At 33.8% G+C, this 17,436-nt stretch overlaps 2 protein-coding genes and 1 pseudogene across 3 annotated transcripts; 2 read left to right on the plus strand and 1 right to left on the minus strand.

The window, feature by feature from the left end:
- Nucleotides 1–7,240: 7,240 nt before the first annotated feature.
- LOC120149646 (transcription factor IBH1-like 1) lies at nt 7,241–8,365 on the minus strand. 2 transcript variants are annotated; one of them, XM_039162378.1, is made up of 2 exons: nt 8,204–8,365; nt 7,241–7,947 (listed from the first exon to the last, which is right to left on the minus strand). In XM_039162378.1, exon 2 carries the CDS (start codon nt 7,944–7,946, stop codon nt 7,395–7,397), a length of 552 nt encoding a protein of 183 aa, XP_039018309.1. In that variant the 5' UTR covers nt 7,947; nt 8,204–8,365; the 3' UTR covers nt 7,241–7,394. The 2 variants fall into 2 exon arrangements, with proteins under 2 accessions (XP_039018309.1, XP_039018308.1); XM_039162377.1 differs by lacking the exon at nt 8,204–8,365 and adding an exon at nt 8,046–8,157.
- A 2,791-nt stretch (nt 8,366–11,156) lies between these two features.
- LOC120149601 (tetraspanin-15-like) lies at nt 11,157–12,178 on the plus strand. The gene is made up of 2 exons (XM_039162330.1): nt 11,157–11,783; nt 11,865–12,178. Exons 1-2 carry the CDS (start codon nt 11,226–11,228, stop codon nt 12,156–12,158), a joined length of 852 nt encoding a protein of 283 aa, XP_039018261.1. The 5' UTR covers nt 11,157–11,225; the 3' UTR covers nt 12,159–12,178.
- A 2,584-nt stretch (nt 12,179–14,762) lies between these two features.
- On the plus strand, nt 14,763–17,048 carry LOC120149749 (annotated as a pseudogene).
- The last annotated feature ends 388 nt before the right edge of the window (nt 17,049–17,436 follow it).

The raw sequence follows: 17,436 nt of genomic DNA on the forward strand, positions 1-17,436 counted from the left end.
AAGATCTAGACAAGACAGAAGATGTGGCCATTGTAGAAACCCAGGACACACTAGAAAAACATGTCCACTTCTGTTGTCATCAAGTAACAATTGATGAGGAAATGATGTATTTGTTTATCAAATAATAATTTTTGTATTTTAATTTGCATTTACTTCAAGTTAATGTCATTCGATAATCGCTGATGAAGATTAAAAAAACTAACACAATCATTAAATTTTATCAAACTAATAACAATTTGGTATTTAAATATAACAAACTTACAATAAGAATTAAATGGTAAATGATAACCAAATTACAATAACTGATGTTAAATGGTAATAAACAAAATTAACTGAAATATATTAAAAAAAGTCCAACAAATTTAACAAAATAAAGTAAGTATTAAATGAGAAATAATAAAAAATTACAATTAAACAAAATAAAGTAAATACAAATATAATAAAAAAATCTATCGATGCTTGCGTCGCGAATGTGTTTCGCAGGGCGGTGGCTATCGGTCTCAAGGAGGATTTCTTCGTATCACTGGTTCTGACTCCTCGCTATCATCGTCGTCGTCGTCATCGTCGTCACCATCGTCATCGTCATCGTCGTCATCCTGAGCAGGTACATTAGGTTGATGAGGAGCTGATGACGATGAAGCACATCCATAAAATAAGGACCCTAGAGGTGTATGACTGACTATCCCACCGGCCTGCAAAAACTGGGAAAACCCAAACATCGCTGAGTGTGAAAACTGTACAGGAGGTGTCTGTGCTGCGGCCATGGGTGATGAGGCTGAACTCGCTAAATATCCAGTATATGAACCCCAAGTCGGATCTGCAAATATAGACCTATAATAGCCTCCAGGAGGGGTCATCTGTGACGGTGGCGGGGTCATAAAACCAGGTGAAGGAGCGTCATCTGGTAATGGAAAGGCGATGGCGGTATCATATATGGTTGCGGTGATTACTGGGAAGGTCTTGCTGGTGCAACTGAGGATGAACCAGAAGCACATGCTCTCCGTCTACGAGTCGGGGGACGAAGGTGCTGTGTCGGTGAACGTCTTTGTCGACGTCGTGGAAAGGTCTGCCATCGTGCATCCTCGGAAAGTAGAAAAGGTTTCCCGTTACCGTTGAACCACTCATAATAATCCTCAACATACATCAAGAGGTCATAAAAAATGGGCTCTCTACGGCGAAGGCGCCGATGTCGATCCTCCCACAACACGACCCACCCATGATGCCTCACCAGCCAATATGTATCTGTCTTGCCACGTCTATCTAAGTTATGCAACTCGTCCATATTGCGAGGTGCTTCCGGAATTGGTTGAAAACAACCAAAATGCCGGAGCACGCGATCAGTGGAATGCCACTCGACGGTCGCATAACAGATCAGAGGGATCATCGCCATCCAAACATCTGATGGACCCCTCAACTCAGGTAGGATCACCGCCCTCACATCATCAGTAGAATATGACACCAATTCAAACTAAAACAAATAATATATAATTTTTTATCAAAATAATAATCTAATTATATAACTATAATCTAAAATCGATTTTTAAACATTAAAATTCATACCTGTGTGCCAGCCTTCTGATCGATTAACACCCTAATTTTTTATAAATCATCAGGTAGCTCCTGATGATTTTTCCTATCAGTAGACCACCTATTCAAGGAAAAAAATTTGTTTTACGCTGTATAAAATTATTAATATATAAAATCAGTTTTATAATTACCTCAGAAGTAGTGGAAATACGAATGGGTTCTTCACAATAGGACATAAAAGGGCAATCGATACCATGCCCAAGACTGCAGCAGCAAGAGACATCCGCCAATAGCATTACGTCTGTAGTCAGTAGCTCCACACATCTCCATGTACAGCAAAGCCAAAACAGCCGAGCCCCAACTGAATGATCCGGCGAGACAAAAGTCGCTAAGATGTTGCAACTACATGCAGTGAACTAGGTTGCGCGATTTGTCTGGCATCAACAACCCTCCTATCAACTGCAGTATGCATGCTCGTGCATACATCTTAACCTCATCCTCAGAGGCATATGCGCTCAACTCCTGAAAATTGACATCTAACCAATTTAACGGTATCCTACCTCTGATAAAATTTTCCGGGACACGTCCTAGACTATCCCGACATAAAGTAGTCCAAGAACCAGAAGCTATCCCCGATATCACATCTCCATCCACCGGAAGCCCCATGTGCATAGAAACATCCTCAAGCGTGATCGTGCACTCTCCGCACGGAAGATGGAATCTGTGGGTCTCCAGCTTCCACCGCTCTACTAAGGCAGAAATCAGGTCTGGCTCTATCTTACAGTGACCCTGATATCTACCTATGTAACCAAATCCAGCCTCTACTAAATACGGCAAGACACGACTGGGTATCACTAACTTAAGATTCCTAATAAAAGGATCTAATACACGGTTCTTCTCCTAAAAATAAATAATTACAAAAATTAATTCTTAATATAATAATCATGCATTAAATAAATCAACTAATTATTACTAATAATTTAAATTAAATTAAAACGTTAAAATGTTACCGTATCAACAAAGTGTCGAGATATTTAATTCATAATCTAATAATCATACATTAAATAAATCAACTAATTATTACTAATAATTTAAATTAAATTAAAACGTTAAAATGTTATTGTATCAGCAAAGTGTCGAGATATTTAATTCTTAATCTAATAATCATGCATTAAATAAATCAACTAAATATTATTAATAATTTAAATTAAATTAAAACGTTAAAATGTTACCGTATCAACAAAGTGTAGAGATATATGATTTCCATCCGAGTAAAGTAGACTGCCTTCCATTATATATCTGCAAAAGAATTATATTAGTAAAATATTAAATAAAGTAAATACATAATAGTAAAAATATTATAAAATATATCTTAGAAAGATAGAGTATTTGAGAGAAATTTAGAGAATTTGAGAGAATTTGGTATGATAAAAGTGATTGAGGATGGAGACGTGAATTTAGGGGTATAGCGCGCCCCCTGCATCGTGCTATACCCCACGTGTTAGATACTCAGGTATAGCGCAGATCAGGGGCGCGCTATACCCACGTGGCGCCAGATCACCGTATATCGCGGGGCAGGGGCGCGCTATACCCACGTGGCGCCAAATCAGCGTATAGTGCGGTTCAGGAGGCGCGCTTTACTGTTACGGGTGTTAGATCAGAAAATATAATCTGATCAGTGTTAGATCAATAAATATACCGATCACCAATGATTTATTGGGAAAATTGCCGGAAAAGGACAACCATAAGAAATACAAAATTGATTAATCTTTTAATATCCTCGACCACACGACTCTATTAAGACCCAAACTATACAAAAAGAGAAAAAAAAAAGACAGACCTCACCTAATCCAAACCCACAAAACAGGCTAAAGAGGGGGGGGGGAATCCATAAAAAAGACGATCAGAAACGAAGAAATCGACCATAAAAATATGGTCATAAAGGGAATTCAAAGTGGTTAGGAACAAAAAGATCATCACCATGAGAGCTCCAGTGTATGGGCAGGCAGGACCACATTATGCGTAGCTTGTCGGCATCAGTGTTTCCTTTACTTCTTTTCTCATGTTGTGGAATACTTGGGATTCGTTTTCCACCGCAAAAAGTGAGGGTTTAGCCACATATTATTCACCAACCAACCACCTAATCAAACCTTTGCTGCACCTGCCCCATTCATCTCTATCAACTCATTCTCCCGCTGTTGTGAATTCTAATATCATAAACTGCTTCACATTTTAAAACAATTATACAGATTGAATATTATAAAAATTTCATGTATCTTATCCACTCTCATCCCAAATTTAAGGTTACAATAATAAAGATATATGCGGAATTTTATATTGAAAGAGCAAATTTATAAAATTTTATGACAATAAATTTATAAAATTTTAGAGACAACGAAAACATATCATCAATAAAAAAACACATATTAAATATCTAATTATATGAGAATTAAAATTTTCAAAAGGAGCAAGCGTTGTGATCAGTCCTTTAGTCCATCCCTATCTAAAACGTCATTTTCAACTGTAAAAGGGCAGAACATGTAGAATTGTAGAGTATATTTTAGAAGACATAATAACACAAAATATATATAATATTTAATTAAATAATTATTTTGACTCTTATTTTTTTTATATTATTTTAATCTTCAACGTTTCATTTGAACATAAAAAAGTCATTCCATAGATAAAATTTATTAGTCAATAAACGAACAATATTCTAAAATATGAGTCTTTTTATTTTAAAATAAAATATTAAAAATCAAAATACTCTAAAAAAATAATAATGACTAAAGTGGTCACTGATTGCATATATTTTTCTCCCATTTTGAGGATCTAAGGAAAGGTGAAGTGGATAATGTAAATCCAACCCACCCACCGGCAAGAGACAGAATGGATGTAGGATTTCAGACTTTTTTACAGAGCCTAAGCTATAGCACTTCAAACAGCAAGGAACCGGCAAATCAAAGCAGATGAACATAAAGGCTTCCGTTATGGGCTTCGGGTTCAAAGAACGTAGACAGTCGAGCCGAGTAGGCCAACTTGCAACAGAACAACCTACCATTTCATCTACACTTCATTGCATTCAACTTTATCTCTTATTTAAAAACAAAACTGATAAACTACATAAATAATCACAAATATTTAAATAAATTTTCATTTTCTTTATTAAAGTTTCAAGATAATAATAATAATAAAATAAAATAATCACTAACATTATTGATTTATAACAAAATGACTCTCTACACCTTAAACCTCGTTAAGTTGATGACATGACAATATTAACAAACAAAAAAATCATTATGTAACTCATGATCGCTAACCAATATGTAACTTTTGAAAGATTAGTGTCAAAAAAAATATTATGCAATATTAACTCATGTCACTAACCGTTATGCAACTTTTGAAAGACGTGTCCAAAAAAAGTATTATGCAGTTTTATCTCATGGTCACTAATCATTATGTAACTTTTAAAATATTAGTTTCCAAAAAAATCATTTTAATGTAATTTAATAATTATTTATAAATTTTACCTTATAAAATTAGTGATAAATTTTAACGTATAACAATCGTTTTAAACTTTTCCTTATAAAATATATCATATTATATATTCAATTAAAATTAATATAAGTTAAATATTTATCTCTAATTTAATTAGTGTTAAGGTTATAAAAATATATCTATAAATAAACTCATTGAGTGATCTCGGTGGTTAAAAATATTGTTAGTCTCCCTTAAAATATTAGATTTAAACAGTTACGTTTGTAGGAGATATACATTATCAATTACTAAATAAAATTATTAACAAATTTTACGTTGTAATCATTTTAAATTATTAAAATATAAACCCGCAAATAATGTAATTATCATGCATGACATTAGATTAAATTCGAAGTACATCAAACAATTATAAGTCAAGCATGACACCTATTTTTTCTTCTCAAAGCACGTTCTTTTTGGTAAACTTTTGTCGATCACTTTGATTTTGGAGTTATTAGTGAAAAAAGTGGTCTCTCATTGTTGATAAGTTGGGTTCCATTGGAAACATAGATAAAATTAAGGTGGACATCAATCAAATCATGGTATTCCTAGAGATGGCCATGGGACGGGTTTCGGACAATCCGACCCAACCTGAAAATTTTACATCATTCATTCGACTTGACCCGACCTGAAAAATATATACCCTCCACCTATCCAAATTCGATCCGATTTTTTGAGATAAAATTTGAACATGATCCGACCCGACCCGAAATAATAAAAAAAATATTATTTTTATTCAATAAAAACAGTGATTTAATTGAAAAAAATAATATATAGAGGGGTATTATTATAATTATTCTTAAATATATAAGGTAAAATTATATATTTTTTGAATCGGATCTGATCGGATATTTTTCACCCTAAAACCGAATCCGATCCGACCCGACGCCGAACCCAAATTTCTTTTATAAAACCCGACCCAATCAAATCATGTCGGGTCGGAATCCGTCGGGTTCGGATCTCATGCCCATCCCTAGGTATTCCTGTTTTCACAGTTTATTGCTGAATTAAAGCATATGTATTATAATAGTTAAGATTCTTGATTAAAAATAATAATTAAGTGTAACGAAAATGGTATATTTTAAATATTTGTTGTTGAATTAAACCTTTTAAAATTATATATTAAGTGTGGGTTTAAAATTTAGATAATCATTTAATTGGTCAGTTGATGGAATATTTAAGTTGGTTTCGTCGCTCTCATTAAGTTATTATGTGTTTGCTTAATCTATAAAGATTTAAATTTCTGAGTCAAATTCGAAAATTGATTTAAGCTATGGATTGATTAATTAGTGTGCATGACTAGTTTCGTTGGTGTAAATCTGAATCAAATCGAGTTTGAATTTAACTAAGTGTGCATGGATAGAGAGGTTTTGAGTTGAGAAAGAAGCTTAGAGAACTAAATATGAAAATTAACAATTGGTGAAAAATATATTGAACCTCATTTAATTCACTAGAATTTGGGCGTGAAAAGAAAGAGTTTAGAGAACTCTCTTTGCCAAAGGAAAGGGGGAAGTTGGTGGAAGCTATAAGCAATGTGATTTCTTTAGTGATTTTTAATAAGATAGTACATGTTGAACTCCGAAATGTTTCTTGGATGTTATAATGTGATACTTTGTATGTTGGCATATGGCAGGCTTGGTCTTTTGAGTGCCTTTTGAGTGCTAAGCATGTTTTAATGACTTTGGTGACGATTTGATGTTAAAAGATGTTCAAAATGAAATTAAACGACGTCAAAACAAGTATTTAGAGATGTTTTGGAGTGATTTTCCGAGCCCTACTGTACTTTTATATATCTGTGTGACAAAAATTGAATTAAAATTTGAAGGGTCAAAATGTAATTTTACCATCAAGAGATTGTACTTGTATATTTTTGTGGCCAAGATTCTTTTGTTGCCCCAGCATGCATTGGCACTACCCCTGAGTAGAGCAGGATAAACTAATACCAAAACATCAAACCATATTCATGACACTCAGTAATAATAGACAAGCTTAATTTCAATCATAGTATGCACCCCTTCTCTCCCCAAACATCAATCGATTGAATATCTATCTAAAATGTTATTGTTTGTAATTTACACTTATGATACTAATAAGAGCAAATGAATCCCTAGAAATATAATAAGTGTTGATCAAAGTTTGGAATGAAACCCTTGATTGACATACACATATATGGATCGTCTGTAAATGGATGCTTCAGCTTTTCCAGCTTCCATTTTCCTTTGATTTAGACAAACGGGTCCAAACAGAAAACAAAAGAAGAAGGGAAATAAAGATGTACTGAAAAAGAAAAGCAAATGACAGTTCACCATTGATGCTCTTATAATTATGGTTCACTCACTAGCTCTTACTGAAGCACTGGCAAGACTTCGCATTACATCAACTTGAACTCTGAGAGATGTAATATAGTCTAGAGTTTCCTCAATCAAACAGATTTCATTCATAAATTCCCCTCCTGGTATTAGACTTTTCAAAACCTCTCTTCTTTTCCTCACCAGATGTTTCGCAATGGAGCTTGGGGCTGACGCTACACATTTTCTTCTTCTTCTTCTTCTTCGTATTCGGCAACTCCTTTTCACGATCTTCTTGCACACCGATGCCCGTCTCGTCGGCACCTTGTTCTCCACGGCTGGCCTGTCAGATTCCGAACCCAATATTTGTTCCACTACGTGAATGTCGGAACCTTCTTTGGAAGCGTTGGAAATGAGGGAACGACTCCAACAAGTGGTGCCGTTCCTAGCAGACGCCATGGCTATATCAGCTGAAAACTTTATGGCCTTTTTTCTCTCCAAGATGCTCATGTTCTTCTTTGAAAAGCTACATCTTTGGAGACCCATTATCCATTTCTTGAGAAACTCTTGCTTCAGTGAGCTATGAGGACGCATCCTGCAAAGAAACAAAAGAAATTATCCAGTTTCTCTAGGTGCTTGTATATCGAACTAAAATGGAAAACAAATCCCATTAAGGGTAAAATAAAGTGGAGCTTGGGTTTCAAAGAAGACAGTGGCATTTGCAGGCACCATAAAAACTAAGTGCAAGGGACCAAGATTGTTAGCATAAAGTACTACTTAAGCTTTAGTTTAGGTGTTACATAATGTTAAAACTACTAAAATACCAGTTGTAAACTAAAGCCAGAACTTACCTTGCTTGAGTTTCTTCTATGGAAATAGAAAAAAAAGAGAAAGTAGTTTAAAAATAAAATTACTCTTGAGCTGAGAGAAGCATCAGAAACTGAGTTTCAGAGAGTGAAATCAGATCCAAGAAAGTGAATCAGAATCCAAGAGATGGAGGGAGGGATGTACATAAACTTTCATTTATTTGCTCAAAGGAAAACAAGTGGTGGGCCTATGAGGGAAAGACAAAGCACATGCAAGCACATGGCATTCATGGCCCACCCCATAAACCTAGGGGATATATTTATTTAAACCCTTTTTTTGGTTATTATTATTGGAAATTTTACTGCATAATGAAAACTATAAAAAGATCCCTTAATTATTTTCGTCTAACCACTAATATTCGATCTATGATGACTAATTTAGATCGAATACTGCAAATGCCGATTATAAGAGCGACACTTTCAATCCAATTTGTTACGGTTATAATATTAGAATTCAAACACATGATTTTACTTAAAGAATTTAATGTCTCATCCTACTAAACTAATCGGTCGTTGGTAGATCCCTTAAATCTTAATTGTATGTAATCTAGATCAGACATTTGTAACTCACTATGAATAAAAACAGAAAAAACCAAAATTGGACTCATCATTTCATGAACTCCTCCCTCTCTTCTAGCTATATTTATACACACACATTATCAAACAAAAGTTTTAAAAGGAAAAGGCAATGAAGAAAAGAAACTAAGCACTTAAGCCCCCTACCCATCTCTTCTCCCTCCCACATGGTCTCCACATGCGAGTCTTTCCTTTCAATCATTACATCTATACATACATACATGATATCCCCTTCATATACACTCTTAAGATCTTCGGGTATTTAGCTTTTGCTTTCGTATAAAAAGATTACTATAAATATAATATTAAAATTATCACCTTGGGTGTATTGATTATCTTAGAAATATTTTTTCATAGAGACAAGGAATCTGGGTTGTAGTACCATGTTGAATAAATCGTTACTTGAAGAGATGGATGTTGAGTTCAGGAGAAAATGCGAGGGTTATTAAAGAGTGGCGCATGCTTGCTTACATGCATGCCTGCCTTCTCCCTACCCTTTTCCATGCAACACTCCACCATTTAAGTTTTCAATAATATTTTTCTTTGAATAAAAGATTCCGACTTCATTAAATATTGAACATTGGGAAATACAAATGATTTATTAGAAGAAAAAATATAAAGGGTAAATTATAAATTTACTCACTGAATTTTATTTTTTCTCTGATTTCACTCACTATATTTTTATTTATTTTTATTTAATCATTGAACTTTATACATTAGAATTTTTTCGTCACTCCACCATTAAATAATTAATGGTGTTATTACGTGGCAACTTATACCAGAACAATATAGTTTTAGATCTTTAAAAAAATCAAATTTAGACCAACCGATGTTTTGATCTAAATAAAAACTATGTTTCTTTTCTTCATTTTCTCTCTTTTCCTTCCTCCTCCACCTCCCATTTCTCTCCAATTTTTGTCATTAACCCGAACGAACCAAAGTTCCATTATTTTCTTTGTTGGTCTATTCTTCTCTTATGATAAGAGACTATTTGAGTATTATTATTTTGTTCTCTGTTTTCAATTCCGAGGCTTTAATAGTTTTAGATTTTGCCTTATAAACAATTTCGCTAGCCATTGGTAAATGCAAGCAGTAGTGTCGAAGTATGGGCTTCATAGTCTTAGGTTTATTAATGTCAAATTTGGCTCTGTCAAATGTCACACCAATAACAGAGAAGTATGAGATTCATAGAGCGATCCTGCAGAGATAGTCCCGGAGGTGGTGTGATGTCTTCGATAAACTTCTGAAAGCTCTATAGAGTGGATAAAGCCTTTTAAGAATCTTTGTTAATGGAGACTTGATAGCTTCTGATAGATCTTCTCCACAGATATAACACGTACAAAAGGCGAAAATTTTAAATCGGGTACTTGCAACTTTTTTAAATGACTTCAAATATTTGAAATTTTATATTTAATAAGGTTCATATCTTTCATTTCATATGCTTTCGTAATTTAACAATAGACTTCGCTATACTTTAATATTATTTAAAGCACTAACATTTCAACACATGTCATGTATTTTAATACAATAGTAATAATATACGAAAAAAATTAATTATTACATTAATTATAACGTGAGTTTTAAATAGTTTGCAAAAAAGTTAGTACAAAACTAGAAGTTAAAAAAATAAATAAAATTTTAATTAAAAAATAATATTTATTTAAAATAAGTTATATTTATATATTCTTTTTGTTTGATCCAGGTCATATAAATAGTTAAATATTCTCAAAAAAATTAATTCATTACTAACTATTATACGTATATATAAATAAATGAATAACACTCCAATTAAACATTATATGGTACGGACGCACGGTAGATTTATAAAATGATATTGGGAAGCAAAGTTATAAAATTTTAAAAGGACGAGATTAAACTATCAACAAAAAAAATACATTAAAAGTATATATAAAATTTAGAAAAATTTAAAGATTTCAGGAGGTGACTACCCACCTGTCCCTCGATCCATCCTCGAAGATACTATTAGCTCATTGGATTTTGAAAATATATTGTATTAAAATTTTAATTAATATGATATTCGTACATTAGTGATACAAATTTAATTTGTGGAAGAAAGTGTATATTGAACCTCTTTAAATTATTCAAAACTCGACATGTAGTAGTATTATTTAGGTAAATAAAAAAGTAAATGTAAATATTACATGTATTAGTGTGTGAATATGAATGTCAAAGAAAACAGATTCTTTAACTTTTCCCTACAATATCTCAAATCCTTTCTGTTTTCTCTCCAACGAAATCCGTTGGTTAAGCGTAAAAAAGGAGGAGACTTGGTAAAAACTGGACTATCCCCATAAAAAACATATCAGGGCTAGATACTTTGTCATGCACTAAACACTACTGTACTAGCTTAGCTCTAGTGTGTGTGAAACAATATTTAACCCCAGTCTCTATCTTTCCTTTCTAGTCTTCAATGGCGGATGAAGCTAACCCTACACCAATGGCGGATACTGAAGACAACAAACCTGCTCAGGGTTCCAAGAAGAACATCTTCAAGCTTTTACGAGTGAAACACGTGACCAGCATCTTATCTTTGGGGTCCTTCATTTTGTCTCTTCCGATTCTTGCCTCCGTCACCTGGTTGCTGTACATGAAAAGCTACGACTGCGAGTGGCTTTTCAAGTTGCCCCGTTTGCAGATCGCGATCAGCATCGGGTTGATCTTCGTGTTCTTGATTTGCAACGCCGCTCTCTTCTTGAGAACCCGGTTGCCCATGGTGGGGATCATCGTCGTCATCGTACCATTGACTTTGATGTTCACCGTCGGCCTCGCCCTCATCGGAGCTAACAGCTTGGAATCACGGAAGATCCCAGCGACGCCATTGTGGTTCGAGATGAAAGTCGACGACGAAAGTATTTGGAACAACATCAAAGGTTGCATTTATGGCGTTCATGTCTGCCAAGATTTAGCCGCCTCGTCGGTGCCGGTCAATTCATACGATTTCGATAAGAAGAAATTATCATCTGTCGAGGTACATAATCAATTTCACTTAATTTAGCTAACATAATTAACGCTAATTATCATGTATTAACGTGTTCTTTTTCTTGTAAAGTCGGGATGTTGCATACCACCGGAAGAGTGCCACATGCAATATGTGAATGCTACTTTCTGGCAGAAAAATGACAATGATACGGATTCATGGGGCAATGGCGATTGTGATGCATGGAATAACGAAAGGGACGTTTTATGCTACAATTGCCGAAGCTGTAAAGAAGGTTACATCAAGGCATTGCAAAGCAAATGGTCGAAACTTGGGATATTTTTAGTTTCCATGGCGGTGTTTCTTATGGCTTGTCATATGGCTTTATTCCTTGCAACAATGTGGGAACTCCACTGTACATCTTAGAGCAGAGAGAGATGCACCAAAAATTTATTCATTTTCTTTTGATCCTTAGGGTTTTATTTTGGTCAAATAATTTTGTTTTAATTGCTAGCCTTCTCTTAAGTTTCCAGAGCAATGTAGTCAACGCCTTGCTTTCTTTTCAATATCTTATTTTTAGGGTACGATTGCATTTTTTTTATTTTCTAATATTTAGTTAGTGGAAAATAGATTAGTCTTTGTAATTTATTTTCTTGGTCAACAAAATTTCTTTCACATTTTCAAAAAAATGACATATGATCTGATTTTTCTTAAGTCATTTTTAAAATTTTTCACTTTAAAATATTAATAATCAACCATATTACATTAGTTTTAGCGTCCTTCTAGAATATGATAGGAATTAAAAAAATAAAAATGATTACAAGAATCTAGTTTACATTATAGGTAAAATAAGAAAAATAATAAATTTAATTCATTTAAATATATATCTCCAAGGAAGAATATATTGATATGTCATTTATACGTCACACCTGCAATTTAGGATCTCATACATATATGCTAAAATCTGTATCAGAGGTTTTGCACGTTATATTGAACTTGTCCAAACCATCAGATTTAACTCGATCCTTGAAAAATTCTAGTGAGCCCGTTCACATTAACTTTGTAGAAAAGGCAAGAAACATCATATCAAAGAGAGCAAATTAGGTGGGGAGGGCAAATGTAGTACTCGATCTGGATTAATGATTGATAAATCAGAAACCAATTATTATATATATAAGAGGATTGTGGAAGAATCTTTCCATATCCAAGGTGATCTTCAATTAAAGGAAATAATTGACTGAATTGATATAATTAGACGATGATTGATTGACTTTCCTTAGATTAAGAGATTTGAGCTCATCTTAGTCGTTGATGTAATTTCATCTTAACCGTCTATTGTATGTAAATTCAACTATAAATAAAGACATCCCCACATCATTTGTAATCACTTATGTTTTGAGGAATACACAGAGCATTCACTCAATTCACTTGTCTTGTCTTGTCTTTGTGAGTCATTTCCTTTCAAAGTTCTTTTCGCTACTACATTAAATTAAACCCTTTCGTTTAGTAATTTTAAGTTTACTAAGGTGTACAATCGACCAAGAATCTTTCTGAAGTGTTTAAGGACGTACATTGCACTAGCCAAAACTGTAAGTGTGTGACATATAGTAAAGATTAAAATTAATAAAATATAAAGGTAATGGGTCATTAGATATCTCATAAGTCATAGTAACTTGTAGGGTTAATAGTATAAACGTCTTAAACTTTGTAAAACTCTTTATTAATCCTAAATCTTGAACCATATCTCAATTACAAATATAATGCAAAATTCTCTTATTTACACGTACAAGAATTAAATTAAGGTAGTATCAACGAATAATATTCAAATAATATTATTGTTTATAATACAAATAAATACTTAAAAGAAAATAATCTTTTTTTTTATCTAATTACATAAAGTATTTATTTTGTTAAAATAAGTATCTGAAATAATTATTATAATCAAAATAGATATATAGAGTATTTTTCAATTACAATAGGTACCTAAAGTATACTATCCTTTTAGTTTAAGTATCAAATGCATTCTTTCATCAACGTCATGTGTTAACTTTTTAGAATTTAGCTAAATATATTGAATACTTTAGGTAAATATTTTGATTAAAATGATAACTTTAAATACTTACTTTGATAAAAAAAATACTTTAGGTGTTTAAATAAAAATAATATATTTTAAGTATTTATTTATAATATAAGTGTAATATTATTACTGACGTATATAATAAAATTTTAATTATATCAAATAAATTATAGGGTAAAGTACACAAATGGTCTCTCGACAGCATATTGCTTTGTTGAATTCCATGACTATTAAAAGTTACAAAATGGTCCCTCCGCTACAGGGAGTTGCTTTGTTGAATCCTTCGACTATTAAAAAATTACTCAATGGTCATCTGACTATTCATTATTTTCCAAACTCCTCATTCTCCGTTAAAAGATTAACGGTCATCTGAGTTAGACGTTAACATGTTGACTGAGATATGTTAGTCGTTTGAGATTATGAGATAATTTTTATTGTATCTCAGCCAGTATGTTAACATCTAACTTAGATTGTCCTCAATTTTTTAACAGAAAATGACGGGTTTGGAACATATGAATAGTCAAATGACAATTTTGTAACTTTTAATAATCGGAGACTAAACAAAACAACATCTTATAGTAGAATAACCATTTTATAACTTTTAATAGTCGCAAGACTCAATAAAACATCATCCTATAATTGGGGACCATTTGTATACTTTATTAATATTATTTGTGAGCAAATTTTAACCTAATGGAGGTGATGGTTAAAAGGAAGGGAACCAAAACCAAAAGCGTCGACACCTACATGTTTGATTTGAGGGTAACCAATAACCCTCTATATATAACCTTTTGTCTCCTCTATTGACAGGTCCAGGAACAATTAAAGCTAGCTCCTCGCATTTTCTTCTGATTTTCTTATTTATTTTCCCTCATTTCCCAATTATGATTAACCATTTTTCTCCTTCTCTGCACATCCCGTAATTCCCAGAAAGAATATCCATTTTCTGAGAAAATCATTTAAAAAAAATAAAGTTGGGAATTAGAGAATTATAGCAAAATATGCCATCCTTGGAAGATGCGTTGTTCCCATCGACACCTGGGAAGTTCAAGATCGAGAGAGTCCATAATATGAACCGTCAATTCCAACGCTGCTTCGCTTCCACCAGCACCATGTTTTTATGGGCGCTTTTCTTGATCGCATTGACGGCGTCGTATTCGAGCTTACAGAGTTTAGTTGACTCCGGTAACCATTATTTCACCGCTTCCTGGGGTGGAATCCAATGGGAGAAACAAATCCGTAACTCCGCTCAGATCCAACGCCCCGGTGGAATGTCCGTTCTGCTGACCGGAGCTGCGGGCTTTATCGGCTCCCACGTTTCCCTTGCCCTCAAGAAACGTGGAGACGGCGTCGTAGGGCTCGACAACTTCAATAACTATTACGATCCTTCGTTGAAAAAAGCCCGGCAATCGCTGCTCAACAGACAAGGCATTTTCTTCGTGGAAGGCGATTTGAATGACGTCGGTGTATTGGCTAAGCTTTTCGACGTGGTAGCTTTTACTCACGTCTTGCATTTGGCGGCTCAAGCCGAAGTCAGATACGCCATGGAAAACCCTAACTCTTACGTTCACAGCAACATAGGTGCCCTCGTTACACTTCTTGAAATTTGCAAATCGGCTGATCCCCAGCCGGCTGTTGTATGGGCATCTTCAAGTTCAGTTTACGGGTTAAACGAACATGTCCCTTTCTCGGAATCAGACCGAACTGACCGGCCGGCTAGCTTATACGCCGCAACGAAAAAGGCAGGCGGAGAAATTATCCACAGTTATAATCACATGACCATGGTTTTCAGACCGGACCGGTCATGCTACCGGTTCACTGGTTCAACCGGTCGAATCGGTCCGACCGGTCGGAAGAATCGGACGACATCATAATTATTTAAAAAATTAAATAAAAATACCAAAAATATTTAATAAAAAATAATTTTTTATATCACAAGTCATATTCAAAGCAAGTCATAACATATATAAGTTAAAAACCATAAAATCAAGTGAAACAAAATTATTAAAATTAACTACAACATAATATTTAAGGTAAAACATATTAAATAATAAATATAATTATATAACTATAATTAAAAAATAAATTTAGGGCTAAAAAAATCATAACAAAATGATATTGTTTGGTTTAATTTTTTTTAAAAACAATCCCACATGGTTAAGAAACATAGAAGAGCGTCCCAAAAGTCTAAAGAGTAAAAATATGAGAACAAAACAATCTCACATGACTAAGAAACATAAAAGAACATCACAACTAACTTCTATAAATAATAGAGGTAATTTGACATTCAAAATCATAGAACCTTTTGGTGAGCATTGAGTGAACTATTCTTTCACTTCAATCAAGCTCGAATTTTAGGCTTCAATCGAGCTTCTAATTTTTTTTGAGTTCAAGCCTTTTTGAGTTCAAGTTTCAATATTATATTTCGAGTTTAAGTTGAACTTGATAATTTTTAACTCGTGAGTTTGAGTCGAGTTGAGCTTTATTTTAAAGTTTTCAAGTTCGAATCGAGCTCAGCAATACTCTAGTTCGACTTGGCTCGTTTAACAAACGACGTCGTTTGAGTTTTTTTTTATTTAAAAAAAAACAAAATTGGCGGTTTTTCTAGTTTTCAATCGGTCCGGTTCGAACGGTTCAGCGGTTCTGGCCGGTTCACTAGTAGCGGTTCAACCGGTGTAGATTCAACCGGACTAGACAACGGTTCCCGGTTGAACCGGCCGGTCCGGTCCGGTTTTCAAAATCCATCACATTGTTAATATTTTTTACGGTTTATGGACCATGGGGAAGACCCGATATGGCGTATTTCTCGTTCACGAGAAACATTCTGCAAGGGAAGACAATCACAGTATATAGAGGAAAGAATAAGGCAGATTTGGCATGAGATTTTACTTACGTTGATGATATCGTGAAAGGTTGTTTGAGATCGTTGGATACATCCGGTGAAAGTACCGGGTCGGGTGGGAAGAAACGGGGCCCGGCACCGTATAGAAATTTTAACTTGGGGAATACATCGCCGGTTAAGGTTCCGACGCTGGTGAGTATTTTGGAGAAACATTTGAAGGTGGAAGCCAAAAAGAAGATTGTAGATATCCCTGTAAACGGCGACGTTCCGTTTACTCATGCCAACATTAGTTTAGCCCGAAGAGAACTCGGGTATAAGCCGACAACCGATTTGCAAACGGGATTGAAAAAATAGATATTTATCTTACTATGGTTATCACCCAAAACATGTACAATAATTTCTTTTCATATTTTTGTAATTTAGGAGCTTCTTTTTTTCCCATAAAATGCAATGGAAACAAAAAAGAAATGAGGATTGCACATTTTTTAGGGAAGCAATGAGTATATATTGATCTTTAAAACCTTACATTTTCCTTATCCATGTTTATTAATATGCTATGCTTAATATTTCATTAAAGTGACTATAAGATAGTATTTGTTCATAATTTTTCTTAATCATTGACAACGTACACATACATTGTAGACACAGTTGCTCGAGCCCAAAAACTTAAAGAAGAACAACACTTCATTTAACCCCAAGTCACTTGATGGATTCTTATTCAATGATTTCCTAAACACTATTTATATTTTATAAACCATTTTTATATGTTCAAAGAATTTTATCCC

Source organism: Hibiscus syriacus, unplaced genomic scaffold (assembly GCF_006381635.1).
Source record: "Hibiscus syriacus cultivar Baekdansim isolate YM2019G1 unplaced genomic scaffold, ASM638163v2 tig00111008_pilon, whole genome shotgun sequence".
Classification (NCBI taxonomy): domain Eukaryota; kingdom Viridiplantae; phylum Streptophyta; class Magnoliopsida; order Malvales; family Malvaceae; genus Hibiscus; species Hibiscus syriacus.